The 23,150-nt window shown below is 37.4% G+C and overlaps 1 protein-coding gene across 10 annotated transcripts in view; it reads right to left on the bottom strand.

The window, feature by feature from the left end:
- Positions 1-23,150, bottom strand: part of DMD (dystrophin) — a 1,009,769-nt gene that overhangs the window by 536,278 nt on the left and 450,341 nt on the right. For 9 of the 10 annotated variants that reach the window (XM_081858834.1, XM_081858841.1, XM_081858836.1 and 6 more), the window contains 8 exons: positions 21,469-21,630; positions 18,584-18,694; positions 16,706-16,879; positions 16,426-16,581; positions 12,736-12,906; positions 7,205-7,384; positions 3,808-3,936; positions 2-172 (listed from right to left, as the gene is read on the bottom strand). In XM_081858834.1, coding sequence (XP_081714960.1) covers positions 2-172; positions 3,808-3,936; positions 7,205-7,384; positions 12,736-12,906; positions 16,426-16,581; positions 16,706-16,879; positions 18,584-18,694; positions 21,469-21,630 — 1,254 coding nt within the window. The remainder of the gene's footprint in view (position 1; positions 173-3,807; positions 3,937-7,204; positions 7,385-12,735; positions 12,907-16,425; positions 16,582-16,705; positions 16,880-18,583; positions 18,695-21,468; positions 21,631-23,150) is intronic. The other variant, XM_081858831.1, reaches the window with a different exon arrangement.

The following is a 23,150-nucleotide window of genomic DNA, read 5'->3' as shown; positions in this document are numbered from 1 at the left end:
CCTTTTCACTTTTAATTCTTTCTGATAGGGCTGCAAATCGCTGGTTGAGCTCTGCCAGTTTAGGCTCTATTACTTTCCTGCAGTGATCTCCACGGTTTGTCATCAAGTCTACTGCCTGGTCACGCACAGAGTCCACCTTTGGACGCATATCATTCAGCTCAGTCTTTAAGCGCTACAGTCCATGAGTAAGAGACAGGGCTTGAAGTTAGTAATAAATGCAGGAAGGAAGGGAGGGAAAAGAGAAAGAGAGAGTGTGCAAAGGAATATGGAGCAAAACCATAAAGCAAACGTTAGATAAATGCTTGTGACTAAGCATACAGTTGTGTAGCTCTGAACAGTCCATGCCTAGCTTTTCATATATATTTTCAGGCTGACAGAAACAGTGAAACAGAAGATAAATATGCATTTAATCAAAGACATAGAAAAACATCCTGAATAACTTATTTTTTCCTCAGCTGATTCCCTGAACAACACAAATATGTTTATGTTCAGAATAGCAAGAGCATTTAATAGCAGATACTCATACTGTAGTGCTCCTGTTCAGGGTGCTCCAATTTCATTCCCCCTCCCACAAAGCTTTCTATGCCCCCACCAACAGTCAAGTCGGCAGTGTTCACTGGACTGTTTCTTGCCTCATCCAAAATGTTTAACACCTCCAGGTTTTTTGTACTTGTGCAAACTTTGAGGTTCCTCTAAGACTGATGATACCTTCTTCTTGAATTGTGATAACTACAGTAATATAGCCATTTGGATCATTACGAGCCAGCACTCAGATAACCAAGATCACCATTTGAATACATATGCAGAAAGATTTCATGTTTTCTTCTTGCAAATTTCAGCTCGGTGACAGGCCCTCTGACCCTCAGCCCACCAATATAATATGGTCTGTTATAGGATTACTGAGATGTTACTTGTTTTGTACATTAAGAAACAAAGCTATAGAAAGCTTAAGTGTTAATGGTATGCATAGGAACCAGAAGATATTCTACAGAAGAGATCTCTCTCAGTTTCCTTAAGGTATTTAAAAAATATGTCAGGACATCCCTGTACTCCACTTCCAGTGCTCTTAAAACAGTTTTCCCTCACATCATATTCCATGCTATCATGATCTTACAGAAAAAAATATTTCAGTGTTGTCCTGGTATATATATATGCATCTATCTATCTATCTATCTATCTATCGGACACGACTAAATGACTAAACTATCTATCTATCTATCTATCTATCTATCTATCTATCTATCTATCTCTATCATCTATCTATCTATCTCTATCATCTATCTATCTATCTATCCATCTACATATTATATGCACACATACATTTAATTATTTAAAACCAATGTAGGTTCAATGCAAAATATATCTACATATGTTCAAGAGAAAATGACCATACATTTGTATCAGAGTCTCAAATGGGGGACTCTTGAGAAAGTCCTGTAACACTTTGGTTACTACAAGTAACAAGAACTGGTGGCTTCAGTTAAATCTATGCTACAAGCCTAGCACTGCAGATGGCTGGAGTGATACTATACTTTCAGCCCAATAATGATCACAATAAGCCAAGAGAGCCTCATCTGGCTCTATAAAACTAATGAATCTGGCTTGGTTACTTAGTTTCAGCAAACTGAGCTGTTTTACTTGCTTGGCCTACAAGCCGTCAGCCCTAACAAATTCTCAATTCAAACTTTTTTGAAATCGAACTTTTTTGTGAAAATGTGATTATACTTTGAACTGCTTAGGCTATTCCAACTGAGTTCATCCTGCTAAAAAAGGAGTGTATTTAATCCCTCTGAGATCCAATTAGAAAGGGGCATAGAAACTTTCTGGTTCTGATAATGATATATATGTCTGAAATTGTAGTTTTACCTCAATAAATGAGATCTTTGTTTATTATGAACATCTACCTCTATATTATATGTCTACAGCTTTAGCTAGACCAATAGTTGTTGGTGGACTATGCACAAGCTTACAATGATGATGGAATGATACAGAATTTCATACTGACAGTTACACACAGTGTAAGTTTTGAATCATTTAATTTCACCACCTGGAAACATGCATTTTGTTTAACAGGTACTGTTTTGAGACAATTAACCTAATTGTTCATAACCTAATTGTTAGGGACATTTATTCAGGAAATGGAACTACTTCCAACCTAAAAGTAAGCTTTTTGTATTACAAAAATTTACATATTGAAAGCTTTACCTCTGTAAGACAAACCGGATAGAAACAAAAGGATTGTTATTGCTCAGAAACTTTTAGAGACCTGATTTCATGTTTGCACCTTAATTTTTCATCATTATACTTACTGACAGATACCCAGATATCCTTCAGAGGATCTGCCACTGGAATTTTAGGAAGCATTTTTTTAAAAAAGAAAGACTAACCTGGGCCCTTAGTCCATACAAGCATATGTATAATTTAAACAATGTTAGGTCTAATTATTACTTACTTTCTAAAATGCTTCTAATTTTATGTCTTTTCCATACTAAATATCCTCTTTACAACACAAAACTGCTTGGAGAAATAAATGCATCCATAATTTCCTGTTTAGAGAGAATAACTGAATTTCTATTCTATTAATACTTGGTGCTGTTTGGTGCAACAGAAGATAGGAAAACATCTTGTGTTTACAAGGGAGTGAATGAAATCCCAGTTTCCAGAACACTTTACCAAGAGGAGTGGTTATCATGATGGTAGTGTTAACATATTAGGAGTCTCTAGGCTGAGAATCAAGTCCAATTCTGACATTACAGGAATGCAGGTTGCCATTTCCCCTGCTCCTCTTGTCCATTATTGGATCAGTATGGAAGCAGAAAGCATGAAACCATAATCAGTAAGATCTAATCCATTTATTATAGCCAGCACTAGATATTGAAGACCAGGATGCTCCCACTTCATAAAGGCAGGGGAGCATGAGACACTGAGATTTCTCTCTTAGATCTTTTCTTATTTCAGAATTCTGAAGGAGGCAGCAAATCCCTCTGAAGGAGCTACACCAATCGGGATAAAGCAAGCTGGAGGGGAAGGGGGTTAGGAATAATATTTCTCATACAAATAGTGGAGCACAATTCTTGATGAGCTATGAAGACTCAGGCCAGGAATCTCAGAAAGAAGATCCAGAAGTTGCGAAAGTGAGCAAGACTTTGAAGAGATTGAAGTTTGGAAAATATATCTCTCCCCCCCCCCCATCATACTTCGATCAGGTGGTTATAAACATGATTTATTACCAAGTATGATATTAATTTATATGAAGTACTGCATAATTTGTATGATTATATTTTTGCAACAAAAGTTGCACATACATTTAAGCCATCCTATAATACGCTTTGAAAAATCCCTCTTCAAATGATGAACCACTTCCACAAAGATAATATCAAACTGAAATACAATGTTGTCAAATGAAATCACTGCTCAGAGAGCTTTGAAGTGACATGAATATATAACAAACAACAATCCTCAGAAGAATAGATATTTGATAAAAGGAGCAAACTGATAAAAGAAGGCTGGTATTTCATTTTTAAACAGATACAAATGGTATTCAAGAGATACAGGCCTAACAATAAGTGTTCTACTCACCATGAAATCCTCAAGCCAATAACTTATTTGGCTTTTGTACTGAATACACTTACCTTCACTATGCTCTATTAAGCAATTTAAAAGCTGTTAGACAGTGCCTTTGTTAAGAGAAAATGTGTTTTGCTTTTATCTAAAAATATTATTTGAAACCTGTAGGGCAAAAACCCTGGGGATGCACACTATTAGATTTTTATAATAATTTTTTTTTCAGAAAATTGTATTTGTTACCTTAAGAATTTCTTCCCTTTGCTGAGGTTTTTGTGTTTCGGATTCATCCAATAGTATTTCCGTCCGATACATCCAGGTGGTGATGTTAGCAACATTCTGATCAAAATTCTCCATGTGTCTCTGATATGCCTGCATATAAAGGGAATAGAACATATTATTAAGTAATTAGTAGCTGAGACAAAAAGAAAAGAGAATTGTAAACCAGCTTCCATGAGCGCAGGGAGACTTTAAGATTCTCAACTTGTATGGCAAAGTGAAAGGTGTTCCAAAAGCAATATTTGATAATGTTTTAGGAAGCTTTAAAAATTATTTTGGTGTGCACAAAGCACCTAAAGTAATTCTCTGAATTACTTTAAAAACATATTAAAAAATCAACCACTGGTTCTCATATAAGAAAGAATCATTCTATAGTTTGTGTGTGTGTGTGTGTGTGTGTGTGTGTGTGTGTGTGTGTATGTACTATATGCTGATATCAAAAACAGTAACAATATCAGAACAGACAACTGATGAACTGAATAAAATGATGCCAAGAGATAGAAAATTTGTTTGTTCTGATAACTGCTATTGCCAAGACTGAAGAAAAAGAGAAAATACAGTTTATCTTGTCCTGCTGTTTTCCCCTGGGGAAAACCGCTCTCAAGCAGAACAAACAGCAATTGGGTCCCCCTCTCCCCCCCGGATTGACATTTGTCTGATTTAGCACTAAAGAGCAGGTTTTCTCTGGGAAAGGAACATGGCAAGGAGAAAACCACTTGGACTCATGCTTTCTAGGCACAGCACAAGTGGAAGTGTGAATGAGACCTGTGCTGCTACCTTAAGCTACCTAAAGCACAGTGGTTCATCATATGAGGGCAGCCGCACAGCAGATCCTGGCATGCCAGTAGGAGTAGCCCATTTAGAAATCATTCCTAGCCTTAAAGCATTTTCAGAGCAGGGCCATCCTTAAGCATATCCGGCGCTGTGGTGCAAAGATCCCTCCGGCGCCCCCCCCCCCCGGTTTCCCAGAGTTGATGACCTTTTTAAGGGGGGACCCCAAAGTTGTTGACCTTTTTAAGGAAAGATTCCCCAGAGTTGTTGACCTGAACTTGGGAATTTCACAAGATTTCACTACAGGGAAGGAGAGGCAAGAGCTGGAGGCAGGGGGAAACTACCCCTTGCTTTACTAGATAAAAAGAGAGAGAGAAAGTGGAACAGAGGAAAGCAGGAAGGAGAGGGCATTTAACCCACCGACAGAGAGGAGAGGAGAGTGGTGGTCGGGAAGCTGAGCCGGGGCAGAAATAGCATCGCTCCTCCCGCCTATGCAGGCTTCCCTCGAAGTGAGTGAGTGGGTGGGTGGGTGCAGGGGGACAGCAGCAGATTGTCCTCGCCCACGACCACACATGCAGCGTATGGGGTGTGTGTGTGCAGCCCGCTGCATTTTGCAACGCTACTTAAAGGGAGAAATAAAAGTGTACTTAGGCACAGCTAAGGATGGGTCGGGGGGGGGGGGCAAATGCCTTGGGCAGACCCCACGAAATAATTCTTTGCATCACAGTTCAGCTTGATCTCCTGAAAAGAGTCGCAGGGGCAGCAGCCAAAGCAGCTCTTTCTGCTCCTGGGTGAGGAGGAGGAGTTCCCTTCTGCCCACTGGGAAGCCACTGGTGGAGAGCTTTGACAGGGAACTCCTGGGAGAGGCTCCAGCTTCCCCATCAAAACCGTTCCCACCTGCCTTTTCGGGGCTCCCCTCCCGCGTTCCTGCCATGCACAGGAGGCTTGGGAGGCAAGCTGCACACCCGGGCATGCAGGGAAAGGGGAGGCTGCCGGCAAAGCCGCGCAGTTCTCCCACTCGCTGGGGCGCCCCTGAGAGGACAGCACTGTGGCGCAACGCACCACTAATCTCTATGGGAAAGACAGCTCTGTTTCAGAGTATGGCCACTGTTGTTACTCTTCTGGAACTGACGTTTTAGAACTGATGTAAGAGAAAAATGCCTGTTGGTGGTTACAAGAAAATACAGCTTTTCTTATTTATCTACTCTATTCTAGTGGTGGAAATGAGACAAATATATAGCCACATTGATTTTTTTTAAATCAATATTTTACTTTCAGATTTTATTTTCAGATTGAGACAGCCAATGTGCATAATGTGTAGGTTTCATCATGTTTATAAATAATGCATGAGAAACGCACCTTTTGGAATCATAACAGAACATTATCAAAACCTTTTATCTTTGTCTGTAATATGATTGTTATTACAGTTGAAACAGAATGATGCAGCTATAAGGAGCAAACATCTGCTGTCAAGTAGACTGAACATATGCTAAATGAAGTTGGCCATATTATTGAACTGCTGTTATAGCGATAGCAGCAATTTCTAAACATTGCATTGTTGTATTATTTAACTGGCACAATTACCACCTTTCCCTCCAAATTGTTTACAGTTGCATTTACAAATTGTGATAATATAGATATATGGGGACTCAGTCAGCAATAGGTCTATCAAAGCTGGTATTTCAAAGAGCCACAAAATTGTGGCCATAATGGTAGTGATTTAAAAAAAGATAACAGGAAAGTTCAAATCCCAGCTCAGCCATGAATTTACTGGGTGGACTTAGGCAAGTTGCTGTATTTTTAACCTTCTGGGCACTAATGGCTCACAGTAATAGTGTCAGCTGCTGCAATTACAAGTAAAAACTGTTATTCTGTGCATACTAAGTTTTAGCATGCCCCTGCAAACTCACAATTCCAGTTATTTCCAGGCATGAGTGAAACTCAATCTGCAGAGAATTCTTGCATGATATGATTCATCGTGTGGCCACCTCTGCTAATGGCAGTCACAGCTACATTTTATGAAGGCTGAAGTAACAGGGCCTAAAGCCTAACTTCTCTGTGTGTATACAAACATAGCATCTACAATAAAAAAATTTAAAAATGCTATATACTATACATGCATAGTTCAGTTGTAACAATGTTTATAGACCACAGAAAACAAATGCCTTTCTTATTTTGTATGGTTGTCTTGATTAGCATTAGCATTGTATGCTTTTTCTAATGGGTGGTGAGAAACTTAACAAAAAACCGATAATGTCATTTAATTACTGGTGATCTCTTATCAACCATCAGATTTTTGAGGGGAAGGATAGATACCCAGCTAGAAGTAATTGCAGTTTGAATGTGGATAGGAAGGTAGAATGTTGGGAATTTAGCTGGACTGTAAAAAAGCTGCTATGATGTGATGGAGGATTAGCCATTTTGCTGCCTGATAAAGGAATTTGTTTACTTCCATTATGCTCCACCTACATATTTGTAAATAAAATAGATATTCCAAAGACATCCTAAATCTCCATTGCTCTTCTTGCTTCCCAAATAAGCTATGTAGTGCTATTTCTGGAAACAGAAAGTAACAATATGTGATTCTTACCAGCAACAAGTTAAACCACTCTTCAGCTCGAGATGTCACTGCAATCCAGTTACTACTCAGAAGACTGAGTTTATCGTTCACTATGCTTTCCTTCCCTTTAAGCACTGTCTTCAACCCTTCTCCCAAATCAGTAATGTTCTTCAACTGAAGCTGGCGTTTTTCAATTTCTAGCTGGGTTGCCTATGAAAAGCATGTGCATAATGATTAAATAAGGAAGAAGAGTTAGGAAAAACATATTATGAACCAACACTCATATGTTGCATATTAACATTGTTAGAAGCAGAGAGGAAAAGGTCTAGTATATTTCAATATAGATATGCATAATAAATTGAAAGTGAAATAAAGATGTAACTTATTACTTTTGATCAATATTGTTATTATTTATTAAATTTCAGGATCACCAGGGCGATTTACAATATACAACTACAAAAAGACATAACATAGTAACAAACAAAAACAATAACTCACATAATACCTGTGTGCCATGCTTTATGCATTTTGGATCACCTCATACTTTAGGATGGGCGGGAACCTTCCCTTTACCAATGATGTTTATCCAAGGAAAAAGAGCACTATGAGTTCTTTGCAAAAACATATACATTCCTGTGACTTTAGGAGGAGGATGCAAGCTGCTGCTTGATGGCCTTATCTCCTATTGCCATGGGCGTAGCCAGGATTGGGGGGGGGCAGGTTCAATGTGTGGGGGGGGGGATAACCAAGCTATCTGTGGTGCGATTGGTCAGTGATTGGTAAGTATTTTTATTTATTTACTTGATTTAGGGGACGCCCCCTCCCTGACTACATCCATGCCTTTTGCTCCTGTATCAGCCAGCTACTGTTCTTTACCTGACTTCATTCTCTTTTCTACCTCCTCTCTCTCTTCTACTCATTCATAGAATCCCCTGTTTTATCCCTTCATGCAGAGGAAACAGCAACAACAGCTACAAGAGTCAGAGGCCTCAGCTGAAGCAAGAAAAGAGAAATGCTGGGCAGGCAGGAGGGAGGATGAAATAAAGCAAGAAATCCCAGGCCTCACTTGGGTAGTACCAGAAGACAAGCCAAAGAAGAATCTCCATCTAAATAATGTTCTGGCATACCATTGCTTTTTCTTCAAGTGTTCATAGAATTGATATTTTGCCTTGCTAAGTTGCCAGGCTCCATTTGAAAGATGTCAGTGACATATCTCTTAAGCATGTGTGTATATCTATGTTGAAAAGTGCATTGATAAGCTCTTCACAATTTGATTTTTTTTAAAAAAAAACACGAGTTATTTATTAGTGTTGACATCAAATTGTCTCAGCTGATTTAATATGGGATTAAATCCTGCTTTAAAAATAATAATCAAATACTTCAAGCCAGCAAGCCAGCCAACAAAAACAACCCCCCTAAACAACTCCCAAAACATAACCCAATTTATGGTTGGGAAAATCCATGGATTAGGGAGAAAGCTCACAGCAATTGTAATAAATGCCTAACCCTGTTTGGGTTGGGAAAATCTGTTGAGCTTGGTCAGACAAGCTCGGGGTCTATACAACTTATTTTGCCCAAAGCTCTTAGGTGTCTGTGAATTTGCTCACTGGTCCCTGGAATTTCAAAAAATTAAGCTCTGGGTGTGTTTACTTGACTCTGTTTGATATAAGATTCATGTCCACGACTTGGAAGAAAAGCAAACTGAAACTAATAACATATTGTGTACATCTGTAGACTCTTTTTTTGAACTATAGAAGAACATATCCAGGAAATAATTCAGTCTGGAATAATCCAAGCATTAGCAGCTAGGTACTGGTAAATCTGTATTCTGAAGCAGAAAGTTGCAGACTCTCACAACATGGCAGTTTGTGCACAGAACAAATGTAGTATAACAGTTAGAGCAGGGGTCAACAAACTTTTTCAGCAGGGGGCCGGTCCACTGTCTCTCAGACCTTGTGGGGGGTTGGACTATATATTTTGGGGGAGGAATGAACAAATTCCTATGCCCCATAAATAACCCAGAGATGCATTTTAAATAAAAGGACACATTCTACTCATGTAAAAACACACTGATTCCCAGACCATCCATGGGCTGGATTTAGAAGGTGATTGGGCCGAATCCGGCCCCCGGGCCTTAGTTTGCCTACCCATGAGTTAGAGGGTAGGATTTGAACAGAGAGTTTGAGTTAGTCCCACGCAGCCATAAAGCTTATTGGGTGGTCTTTGGCAATTACCCTAGTCTACCTCATAGGAAATAATAGGTTAATTATGTAACCCATGCTGAATTCATTGGAAGTAGACTAGAATATACATTTGATTTAAAAAAACCAAAAAACCACTGCATTGCACTACCCAGAATTGCAGCTTGTTTTATACTACTATCATATATCTGCACATACACTGATTACAATCCAGCATGGGATCCATGAACAACAGCATGCATGTGCGCACACAAATTTATTGGTATTTTTTTCCTGCAGAAATCCCTCATGTTGGGTTTCCATGTATTTTTTCCACACACACCCAAGTTTAAGTAGCAGTTAGATTTCTGTTTGGCAGAAGGAACTGTTACAGAAGTGAAAGAGAGAGTCTAGTAAGTCCTAACAAGTATGTGTTATTTCCTGTTCCACTTCTCAGTATAAATGAACTTAGTGTACTCTGCACATTCTAGTCTAATTCTAGATTTCTTTATTACTTCTTTACAAAGCACTGATGAAATATTCACACTCTTAAACAGGATGATGGTGTTGTACCATGGTAAAATTTCAAAAGAAAAATCAATTTCCAACAACAGGGACTAGATGTCTCTATCAGTACTGGCAGCTGGTAAATTAAGCAGTGCTTGTGCTTTCAGCAAGCACACTGAAAATCTGAATAAAATGATGCAAAAGATAAAATCGTATCAGTCATTGCAGCTACTTTCAACATTCAGAGTTGATGATGAACAGAATACATAACTTTACACTGCTTAATTCTCACATAAGCCTTTTAAAAGATGATGACTATATATCTTAATAATCACAGATAAGATCGTTTAGGATCGTTGTATAAATTGCTACTATGTCCTTCTTGCCAAAGGATCATGCAGTTATTAACTTGAAGCATCTATACTGTTCTCCGTAACAGTAATGAAAGATGACAATTTCTAATTTATTTTATTTGTGTCATTGAAAGAAGACGCTACCAATTGCGTTTCTAGCATAACTCAACACACAATTCAGTATTATGATTGCACATGATATTTGTTACTATTTTATAATGTGAGCTAGAATGTAACAGTAATGCACTTCCAGTTCAAATATGGTAACAGGAGCAAATGGCGTAGAGGTTTTCTGGAGAGTACCATCTGCTATTCTAAATTTGAGAATGGGCCAATATTTCTTTAACTGAAATATGAGCCCCAAGAGCCTAGAACAAATTGTTTATGCTAGTCAAGTGTTCTCTAGCTCATCAACACAATATGAAACACAGTCTTTCAAAGTGACCCCAAGACAAGAGCAGGCTTTTAACTGGGGAAAGAAGTGACAACATGAGCACTGGGAGAAATGTACCATCCCAAGTGGTTTAAAGAGTGACAACCTTGTCCTGGGAGAGGGTTAAGATCCTCCCTGAAACTCTTCAGTCTAGAGGTTTGAGGGGTTTTTTTAGAGGTTAGGGCAGGGCACTCTATGCTACCTTCCTGATTCATATAATAAGGCAGCCCTCTGTCACTAACGTTTTGGTTTAATGGGGTCTTTTCCTTATTACTCAAACCCAACTTCCTGAAGTTTCTCTCTCTTCAGTTAAAGGCAGGAGTTTTCAGTTCAGTTTATCGGGCTTAGGAAGGCCCACTTTTCTGGCCTTAGCAAAGCCTACTCTGACAAAGTTAAGGGCGTCTGATTTAGCTGATTCAATTCCACTGGCTTTGTTAACTTGGACTGTAAGGGAACATTCTCTTGCCATTAGCTTTCTGCTATAATCACTAAATTATCAACTCCACTCATGAAAATGCAAAAGAGCGGACAGTACTTTGGTAGGCTAGCAGGTACTTTATAGCAAATTATCACATTTCTCCTGTGTGTGAAATTTTAATGAAGTTTTCCTTTCCTTCTTGATTTTCTTAGTAATATAGGCACTACCTTTTGGTTGCGAGGGTGAGAAATAACAAAATCACTCTACTGCGTAACTGCTCTAATCAGCAAAGCTCGCACACTAATTATAGAACTTCTGGAGTACCAAAGTCAGTGTTTAATTATTAAAGGAATTCAATTAAAGGAAGGCATTCCTATGTTAACTGCAGCTGTGGTAGACATATCTAATCAGTATACAAAGGTTAGCTTTTATATGTATACAAATGCGTATGGGATGGCATCTGCAGTATGGCAGAAGTTTCATTCATGATTAACAAAGAATTACTTTGATTTCTTTTGGAAAAAACATGTTCAGTGACTGTCAAGCTTGTTCCCAATCCTTGAGAATCTGAAATTGTTCTCTGAAACAGTGAATGTAATCATAGCGATAATTTCTGGAAAACTGCAAAAGCTGTTGAAAGCAACAAATCTTTACTGGGCTGTACCTGTATTATCAATGTCTCATGTCACTATGCCAAATTTTTGGCTACAGCTTGCTGGGACATGGAAAAAGCCAGGGACAAGTCTATCCAAATGTTACAGGGGCAGGAACAGAACTTCACTAAAAGCTCCTGTTTTGTGGCAGCAAAACCCTGACAAGTATTGCACAGCTTGGAGGTAGAAACAAATGACCAGGGAACCACAAAGTGGCTCTAAATGGACAGAGACTGAATTGTAGCCTCTATTGTGAAAAGCCTATATTACTTTCGTTGCTCTGTGTGATTATACTGAACTAACACTGTTCAGTTCTTTGTTGCAGGAACTTATAATTACTTCTCAGAGTTGATAAAGCTACAAGTTTGTAAGAGGAATTAAAGTGAGGAAGGGGTAGGAATATAGACTATGACTCTTGCAAGCAGAACCAGGAAGAACAGTGACTACATGAACAGTGACCCTCCTCAAGGGAAAAAAGTGTCATATATTCCTTTTATTAAAAATTAGTAGCTAATTAAAAATAAAACACATCCTAATTATTTTTCTAGCATTAGTTCTTTACAATAAAACTGATCTTTGAAATTAAGGCAAAAATTAGATGGCCTGTTTAAAATGTTAATGAAGAAACTAGCATAAAATGACAACAGTGCTTTGCTGTCTTTTAATGTCTCAACACTTAGAAGGTGCTAATACACTAACACTGTACTAAGGTCTCCTTTTAAGCCTGGAAAAAAATGGAATCTTTCAAAAAGTTATAGAAAAGGGTATGCAGGGTTATTTTTCTTTTGAATTATTCCTCTCCTCCTTTCTCTTATGAGTATGATGTGGTACCTGATGCATCCTACTATAAGGTTAATATGTTAAATTTTGGACACCGACTTCTTTTGTCTCAGTGTATCACCAGTATATATCATATTGTTTACAACTTTTTTGGGGTGCAGAAGTATTGCTGTGACAGCGAGATAACTCCAGACAAACATATGTGAGTTTACAAGGAAAGAAAATATATATTATTACCTTGCTCCAGGCGACTTCAGCATCTAAATTGAAAGGCATGCCTTCTACTGCTGATCTCTTTGTCAGTTCTGAATCTGTCACTGCCAGCCATTCTGTCAGAGCATTCATTTCCTTTCTCAGTTTCCGAGATAATTTCAAACATTTCTCTAGCTCTTGCTTTTTTTCAGTAACCTGCAGAAGGGGGAGGGGGAATGAAGAGCCAAACCTCTAAATGCTTCACCACCTTAAGTGCTACTGAGACGGATGCTCATATTTCTGGCAGTAGTTTTTCTCCTGGTCAAAAGATTCCACCATCAAGTCCCCATGATTGTAGAGGTCATCTATTCTCCATTTCACATCTACAGTTCCCAGCAGAAATGCTAAATCTTTTTTATAGCAAACATATGACAAGAATACACCTCAGAATGTTAGCCTTTTTCATTACACTTTAGACTACATTCTTTTGTCAGTACTAGATCGGCATTTTGCTTATAGCCAACCAACTACTTCACACTGAAACAAAAACAGAATGGCTAGATTAATTATAATTTGCAAAGTTAGCTTCAATCAAAGAAACAAAATGAAGATTAAAAGTGTGCTTTAACTTGGTGCTCTTTATGCATATTTAAGTACACTGCAGTCATGTTTTATGTCCTTTTAATGCCAACCTTCAGAATTTATTGATTCAATAAAAGTTGTTTTCATCCAGCTCAACCTGCAACTCCTGTCTTATTCATTTTATTTTTATTTTCTTTAAAGGAATTTTAAACCACAATATTTAACATCTCTAATTGATGTGCAAAACTATAGACTTAAGTTACAGATAGGTAGCCGTGTTGGTCTGCCATAGTCAAAACAAAACAAATTCCTTCCAGTAGCACCTTAAAGACCAACTAAGTCAGTTCTTGGTATGAGCTTTCGTGTGCATGCACACTTCTTCAGATATGGTATCTGAGATATGGAAGAAGTGTGCATGCACACGAAAGCTCATACCAAGAACTGACTTAGTTGGTCTTTAAGGTGCTACTGGAAGGAATTTGTTTTGTATAGACTTAAGAACAGTATCAAAAAATAGAGCAACAGAAACCGAGTAATAACTGAAGCAACTGATGGATGATGCTCCAGTTACAGCATAAGGAAGAGCTTATCTTGCAGCAGACACCAAGAATGATGAATCAATGCTGAAGAGAAGCAATCAAAGGAGCAACTCCTCAAACACAATTTGTTATCAGAAATTATAATGAAAATGACCATTTTTTTGCTATGCAGTTACTACTTCAGTATTATCATACCCACCTGAATTCTCTTTTAGTTTAACTTCATACTTCATTGTCAGGAGCACCCAAACTTTTTTCAAAGAGGGCCAGATTTGATGAAGTGAACATGCATGAGGGCTGACCAAAGTTGTTGGGGGTTTTTTTAGGATTAAAGTTCTTGAGGTTTTAGGATTTTACCCCAGGACATATACTGCCACAGGGGCCAGATTAAATTGACCGGCGGGCTGGATTAGGCCACCCAAAATGGACTTTGGACATGAGACAATGGCTTAGTTCCATTTTCATTCCTTTCAAAGAAGCTTCCACCCATATAAACTGAATGACAGGTTCATATCACAGGCCCAGCACCTGCTCTTTTGACCCTTATCCATCACACCTAATAAAAACTATCCTGGAGGAAGTTACCATGTGGGTCCACGGCGTCAGGTACTCCTGACCATTCAGAAGGTGGTTGTGGTTAGGCCCCTTCTCAAAAGTCCCTCCTTGCACCTAGAAGTACTTAGTAAACTACCATACAGTTGCAAATCTCCCTTTTTGGAGGGTAAGGCGATTGAGATGAGTTCAAAAGAGCCCTCTGCATTTAACAGATTAAAGCAATGCAAAAAGACAAAAAGCCTCCCCTTTAGCCTCAGTAGTTTGTTGTTAGCACCCTTGGGAATTTCTGATCCACGGCTTATGCTTATGATATGGAAAAGTGCACTATGTAAATACTTTTAATGCAACTTTCAGTATGTGTTTAACTACTACTGATTCCCCCTTTCTTTTTCATATATGCACAGTTCATGCAAAAAGCTGTTGATAGTTGAAGTTTAGCATTTCCACACTATTTATTAGAGGGGGAAATCTGGTGTCTTTTGCATAGTACTAGGAATGCAACCTCTTGCATATTTCACTCGGAAGTAAGTTTGCTGGATTCAATGGAGCTCAGTGCTTCATTCAGCATATAAGATTGCAGCCACAGTCCATCTTGGTTGTTTTGCTTTTGGGGCAAAGGGACCATTTGAATTCTAATGGGACTGTTTATTTCTACAAATGTAAAATAGTTAAAGAGCATACAAAACTATATACGAGTGGTGCTTCGTTGAGTTTAGAGAAATAATGACAGGTGCAGCATATATATAGCTGTTCACCACCCCTTATTTCAACTAGGAGAGTTTCAGAAAAATTGTATGGTTGGATGTACACTATAATGGGTAATATCACTTTATTTCCCCATTTTCGATTTACATGTTATAAAAGAAATGTAGGAAATACTGCCATCTTAAGGTCTTTCTTTTTTACACAGTTACCGTAACTCCGTTTACCATTTCATCTCACAACAGTTGAATCAAAGTACACATTACATGATTTATTTATTTATTTAAAGCAGGATTAGTTTAGAATTTGGTTGGAGGAAGGGCTGAAGGTAAAAGGCTGCTTTCTTCTGAAGTCATTTATCAGGTTGAAATGACCCTGTCCAGGATGCTTTTTCACCTAAGGGAAAACATACACAGGTTCTTCGTATCTTCCCTGCATCTTCCACAGGTGAAAAAGCATTTCAGGGTGATTGTTTTTAGACTAAAAACCTAACTGAGTGGGAAGGATTAAGTAGATTTATAAATGATGCAGCAGTGAAAATACACACCGTTCCCTCTTCCTATGCTTGCTTATACTGTCTTCACCCCTCCAATAACTTTCTCCTATGCAAACCAAAGGTTACACACATACTCTACTCATTTTCACTTGTTGTCCTATCCACAAGGCTCTTTTCACTGGCACATTAAAATCCTCATTTAAAATGGCATATTTCACATTGGCATGTGCTAATTAATTTTGCATTTTCCTATTCTACTGTTTTCTTGACTGTAGGCCATAGGGGCAAAACCTGTATTTACATATTTTTTAATAGAAAGTTCTCTTGAAAACCATCATTCTGAATATGAAGGCCAGTCCTCCATATATCTAATGCTACACTTAGAAATGTCACATAATATAAAAAACAGAATATTGGTTCACATATGAGTCAAATATCTTTTTGGAGGATGCATGTTTATCCTATCTTTACACAGTATATAATAAAGAACTGTTATTATCTGTTGCACTTAACATACATTTAATGCTAAATGTCTTCCCCATTTTCTTTCAATTGAATTTGAAAAATAAATTTGGACAGAAATAATAAAAAAATCTAGCTACCAGCTATGTCAAAGGGATGTAATGAATTTCATATAAGATTCAACCTTAGCTAAAATGATATTGTTTAGTTACATTATTTCAATATATAATTGGGCCGTTCTGAATAGTTCGTTAACAGAATCTTTTCTCACTGAGAAAGGAAAGACAAATAAAATCAATTTAAGAGAGGAAAATAGAATAAATTACAACAAAATGGAAGAGATATATTTCGCTTTACAACTGAGAGGCAGACTTTAGCACTGAAAAGCGTAGAACATACCTTGGCACCCAAATCATTATACTGTAATTTCAAAGCTGTTAGCCTTTCATCCAGTTCTTTTGGGTTCTCCGTTTGCTGCTTTTGCACAATCTGACGCCCAGTTTTTATGACGGTTTCCACTTCAGATTTCACTTCACTAAGTGTTTTATACAATTTCTAGCCAACACAGAAAGGGAAATGTTTAATTTCACTAAAATTACACTGATTTTTGCAAAATGTCATAGGTATAGTCCAATAAGTTGCCTTACATGTGAACTATTATTGCATTGGAAATACTCACCATACAGTGATCAAGCTGGGATTGCACTGCTTCCTGCTCGACACTCCTCAACTCCAACTTCGGCACTTGCGATTTCACTTCATCTAAAATTATTTTGCATTCCTGTAAGCGCTGCTCAAAATTGGCTGGCTTTTGGAACAAGCGAAACTTCATGAAGACATCTTGTAGCTTTTTCTGAAAATAATATATGAGATGAAAGGAGAGGGGTGCAAAGTATGCAGATTAAGTAATTATGCTAATACAGTCACGGTCATGATTTTATGAAGACTTTTAAAATAAGGGACAGAGCAGTCCTGCTTATACATACTGAGGAGAAACTTGGATATTTCCTTTATTTTTCTTTTGAAAGCATGTCTAGGCAGCTTAGCAAACAATTACACTGTGCCCTCCTGTGCAGCTTCCTTCGGATTGATAGCAAGTTCCCAAGATTTTAAAGAATGCTACTTGCTAGGTCATTTCACACAAACCATCAAATGGGTTGTAATACTGAGTTGCATTTCCTTTGAATATTTAGTCTGCAAGTGTATTATTAGTTTCAGGTCATATTCAGGCAACCCTGTATTGGGAAATTTTAAATGTCTAATGTTTTATAATTTTTTATGTGCTATATGTGGTGGGTGTGCATCAGTAAACAAGGGGAATTAAGACTAAGAGAGCTGAGTGGGGGGTGCTCATGTAATCTCACTGTATACAAGTTGTACAAGTGACAATAAAGTATTTCAATTTCAATAAGCAGCCCACAGTGGCTGGGGAAACCCAACCAGATGGGTGGGGTATAAATAAAATTATTATTATTATTATTATTATTATTATTATTATTAGGCAACATAAGTTATTTATACACAGTGCATGCATTTTGGAAAGAAAGAATCCAATGGTAAGATGCACATGAATAGCATTTTTTTCTTTTTAACAGGAATCGCCACCCACTGCACTACATGAGAGTAAGCTTGACAGAGCTGATAAGAAAATAGTAAATATGAGTTAGCACCTTTAACCACTGGCAAAAAATTTGAAAAAGTTAATGTGGCATTCCATTAAAGTATGGTTTTGTTAGTTTTCTTTTCCCCAAACCTGAAGGTTGGGGTAAATATAAAAATGCTCATGGTGAATCAGCTGGCTTGCACAAGATCTGTGAAATGTTCCATGCTGTGCATAGTTAAACTTTGGAACTCCCTCCCAGAGGAGACAGTGGTGGCCACTAACTGGGTAGCTTTAAAAGTGAATTGGACTAGTTCATGGAGGATAAGGCTACTAATGGCCACTAGACGTTATAGCTATGCTTTGCTTCCACAGTCAGAGGCAGTAATGCTTCTGAATACCATTTGCTGGAAAATGGGGGTGGGGGTGGGTTGCTGTTATGCTCAGGTCCTACTTGCAGGTTTCCCACGGGCAACTCGATTGCCACTGTCTACTTCAAAAAATGTTTGCCATCAGGCGTGCTCTTCAAGCAAACAGCAAGTTTAAAACTCTCTTGGGATTGCTGATCTGGGCTCACAGCTAAAAAAATTTTGACCAAAGAATTTATTTTTGTGGCAGAAGGGTATTTGTGAAGATGAAAATAACAAGAAAAGGTTTTTCAAATATGCATATTTTGCATTAACAAAAGCATCCGTTCTGAATTCCCTGAAACAAGGCACTTCAACCCTACACATTTTTATATAGATGCTGGTTTTCCCTTGGTCTCATTGTAAATCAAATAATAATGTTATAAGCTAAGCAAGCAGGACTTTCTCCCCCCACCCAAAAACCCCACCACCACCCTGTGGATAGAAAGTATAGCTGTTTCACATGTAATCAATGATTGCTTATTTAGTTTTGTGTATTTTAAAGAAGGGATTCGAACTAAGTATGTAAAAGAAAGCCAATTTTACAAACCTGTGCAGTATCGATTTGGGAGAATATCCTTTTGGTGGCATCCTTACCCCGATTCCGTTTTTTCATTTCATCCAAACTAATCTCATGGCTTGTCAACTCTGATTGAATTTTCTGTTTGGCGGAAAAAAAAGATGTGTTTAAAATCAAAGTAGATTATTTTGACAGGGAAATATATAAGATCCAGGCTCTGGAATAAATCATATGAAATTACTAAGATTGTGACACTGTCTTGTACTCTACTTGGTATATTCTTCTTATTGCTTTAAAATGATAGTATATTTTATGCCCACTTGGACATAAAACAAAAAAGTTTAACTTTATTCCATATTTTGAAGAAAAGAACAATTAAATTGTATTCTAGGTACATACTAAAGGCTTCTTCATCAGTGTTACAATTCTCATCCCTATGAAAACTAAATATAACTATAGAAACAATTAAATGTAAACAAAAAGGGGGGTTTATAGAAGAATAATTGGTTTTTTAAAAATAGGTTTTTTTAAAAGCATGATAAATACACAACACCACTCTGAAGCAAGTATATGAAATGTAATAATCTCAGTGATTTTTTCAGCAAGTATTTTTGTCTGTTATTTCCAACAAGAACCAGCGATTGGTAAAATTACTCCAATGCAAATTTCAACCCTTTACACCTCATGATAGAGTAGGCTCATAAGAAACCAAATGTCTTGCACAATACTGACCAATGCAATGTCACACAAAACAATTCATATCCTACACACTGAGATGAGCTAATTTAGACCAATTCAAACCAATTTATGAGGAAATTGTTGGAAATGAATATCTGCTAGTGGATGAACTGCTAAACAATTACCAGAGAGAACAGCTATACCAGGAAATATCTGGCAGCTTTCTTTCTCATCAAGATGAATATTAGGGACCATTACTGCAAAATGTGGGAGGAAAATCTGTCAGAAGGTTTTATCTAGACCACATTTTAATCAAAACAGCAATTCACTCTCTCTCTCTCTATTCCCTGGAAGTACACGGCTAAAGCTGGATATATCTTCTGTCCAAGAACATAAAGTCTGTAATTCCATTAATGTTACAAATAGTATTTTTGTTAACTGAAAATGAACAGATGTGGTAAAAGCAAGAAACTGTTGGCTTTTTCCTCATACTCTCATTTACTATGTAGGCGACTTTATCCACCAGCAGTTAACATGAATGCAGAGAGGAGTCTGACAATCACATGGGGACACTCCCAATCTTGCAGCACACTCTGCCCAACATTATTTATTGAGATATTTATGGAAGGAGAGGACAGATACAGCAAGGAGTTCACATAGAAGACAACAGTCTCTTTTGCATGTCCCTTTCTTCTCCACCTTGATCTTGGAGTAATGGGGCAGGGTAAAGTCAAATGTTTGATTTAAACATGAAGCTGGGCATGTAAGAAAAACCTACCCATGGAGTGCTCCATGCACCTGGTGTCTCGTTTAAAACAGGTTGCCTCGCCTGAAGGTGCAGCATTAACAGTCTAGAGATCTATTGCCTAGGTGGACACATTCTGGCATATAGACACATAGATAAATTCTTCTTGGTCTTCTACTCAACATGCTTAAAAAGGGGTGGAATATAGTGAAATAAAGCCTTTATTTGACTCTTCCTCTGCTTTTACTCTTGTCCATTACCAAAATGGGAAATAGAAGATAAAAGGGGTGGGTATGGGGTTAGAAAAGTAGAAGGAAGAAAAGTCTCCTTCTTGCACCCTTTTCAGTCAACCCTAGGAGAAATTAACAGGGTTTGTAATGGAAAGAGGGGGGTGCACACTTCAGGAGGCAGATTTAGCCCATGTGATTGCCGGTTGACAATTCATACTTGACATTGTATAATAAAGTATTATAAAGTTTCCAATCAGTCAGTTAATCAGATGCATATGAATTATTAGTACACACACATATTTTCATGTATGTTCAAAATAAAATAAAGCTTCTAGAAATTGGACAAGTCTAGCTACTGTGATTAAACACAAGCACAGTTGGTTTATCAGAGATGGACAAAACAAGCCCACAAATGGTATGGAATAACCCACCCACTAGAATATTTTATGTATGCATAATAAGGCTGCTGATAAGGAAAGAGGCAAACTATTCTAATATATTCCACCCAATTTCAGAAATCTGTGTTTCATTTTGGCTAATGTATCCTTTCTTACAAATACAATCAATGAAAGTTACGTACTTCAGAAATGTTCTTAAAATGTGAAGCAAATATTGACAGACACAAAGTTAAGGAATGAAGGTTGTGGCAATATTCTTTAATTTATTCAATTTTATATGAGATTATGGCTCCAATCCTATAGTTTCCTGGGAGTAAATCCCACTGAATTCAATGGGGCTTACTTCTGAGTAGACTATATAGGATTGTACAAGCATGTAACTATCCAGTATCAATGATTGCATAACTCAATAACTATTTATGGGATATCTAATCTGCTTTACTAAGAAGTTAACTATAAGTAGTAAAGATGATGAGTCATTTATGGCATGATAAAAATAGCACTATAGGGAGTTACAGTATTCATGTTGTTGCTTCAAGGTTACAGCACAACCGTCACAAACATTTAATGAGTTTATATTAGTGTCATATAATAATTTTATGTCAGCATAAGGACAGTTAAAATAAATCTAAAAACATGAATTTGCTGCAAAATAAATGTGACCTTTTAAAGATGATATTATTATGCACATCTGTATTCCAGTAAGTAGTTTTGCAAGAAATGGGTTGCAAATTATGCTTCCTAACCCCAGCTGCTGAAAATTCTAGAAATCATCATCTTTGAGGAAAAAGCCAACCAAATTAAAGGAATCATACTGACCACTTGAATGATAAAGCTATTTAAACTAAAGTCCAAAAGACTCACCTGTGCTTCTTGAGGTACTTGTGCTGCATCAATTCTGTCGGCAATATAACCAGTTAACTGTCGATCAATGAAAGCAAGAGACTCTTGAATTAACTGAAGGGTTTTGTCAATCTCTTGTGCAGAGTGGATACTTTGTTCAAGAACCTTTTGTCTCCTCACAGCCTGAAAAATAAAGGGGAAAGAGTATTAGCCATTCAATTTTTCTTTACTGCTGTTAAAAACACACAGGAATTTCATACTGATACACAACCACCTTTTTGTAAGATAAATTTCGTCTTTTTTTGCCAGCCATTTTGTTTTTTAAATAAATAACCACAAAAAGTCAAAATTCCCTAAATAACCAAACCAAATAGTGAGGAATTCTATAGTGAGTAGAAGACTGCAAAACTAAGTCCTGCCATTAGATAGTTTTGTTCATTCTGAAGCCTCGGGCGGCTCCTGATCTCATTATATATGTCAGGAGATTTCCTTTGGTCAGAACATAGTTGCCGTCATCATAGTCCACTTACAGATAATCCACTGCAACAAGTGAGAGGGATGAAAGTGCTGTTTATAAAACAAACTCTCACATAGGATATAAATAGTTTCTTAGAGCCTGGATTAAATGGTAGTACTACCAGGAATGATTAGAACTCTTAAGTTTTGTCTTGTCTCTTTATGGTTCACTCCTCACCTTATTACAATATTTCTTAATGGTACCGCATTCAGCAAAATGTTACAAAAACTGGGGAAAGAATGAGTCAGACTGTTCCTATTACTACTATAGCAAGTCACATTACTTTAAGCCTGCCCTATGACATTAGCGAAACCCCACAATATGGTTACTAAGACCTTCTTTGGTTTTACATTTCCCTTTGCCCCTCTTTTCATACTTAATAGTTTAAGATGATGACACATGCGATTTTCAGCTTAGTTTTTCACCTTCTTTCATATTCTGCCTTCTCATAATTTAGTTTTATCTGCATTGACTCTGCATTATTCATTATTTTAATAGGCTATAAACCTAACATTTCTATTCACTCAATAAACCTGGAGGTCAAGTCACACTACACATATTTCCAAGGCCATATGAAATGTAACCTTGAGGTCAAGGACTCGAAAGTAATGTTATGGGGAAAAAAACTATTTTATAAAAGCATTCACCAACAGAAACAGAACAGCTGAACAGCCTTCATCATTTCTTTTCCTGTAACGGTTCATAATGGAATGTAGTGAATATGTCTTCACTCACATAGCAACAAATTGCTGTGTGCATTGTAAAACAAACATGGCTTTCGGTGGTAGTGGTGTTATGAAAGCTCACTTTTATATCTTTCTTATATCCTGGGACACAGGACAGGATTACCTCAGCCACTTCAAATGTTCTGTCCTACATCCACAGTGTATAAGGTACTAATAATGTGATTTAAAAAAACCATCTAGTTTGTAACCTTCCAATCAATAAACCACAGAAAAAGGATATATGACTCAATGGATATATATCATTTTACATTTTAATGAGGGTGTTATAATAATGAGGGTGTTTTTCAAAGGGAGAATATTTAATTACCAGTGTTTTTGATTCCTCCTGCCAGCTTTATCCACCATGAGGCAACACATTGCTCACAAAAGCATGCAGCAGTCGCACAAGTGTCAGGAGCTGGCCAACTCCTTTGTTAATGCTAATTAACCCAGAGAATGAT

The sequence above is a fragment of the Podarcis erhardii genome (genome assembly GCF_964252035.2).
Source record: "Podarcis erhardii genome assembly, chromosome: 4".
Lineage (NCBI taxonomy): Eukaryota > Metazoa > Chordata > Lepidosauria > Squamata > Lacertidae > Podarcis > Podarcis erhardii.
Note: the sequence above shows the minus strand (reverse complement) of the source record. Positions and strands in the feature narration are given on the sequence as shown.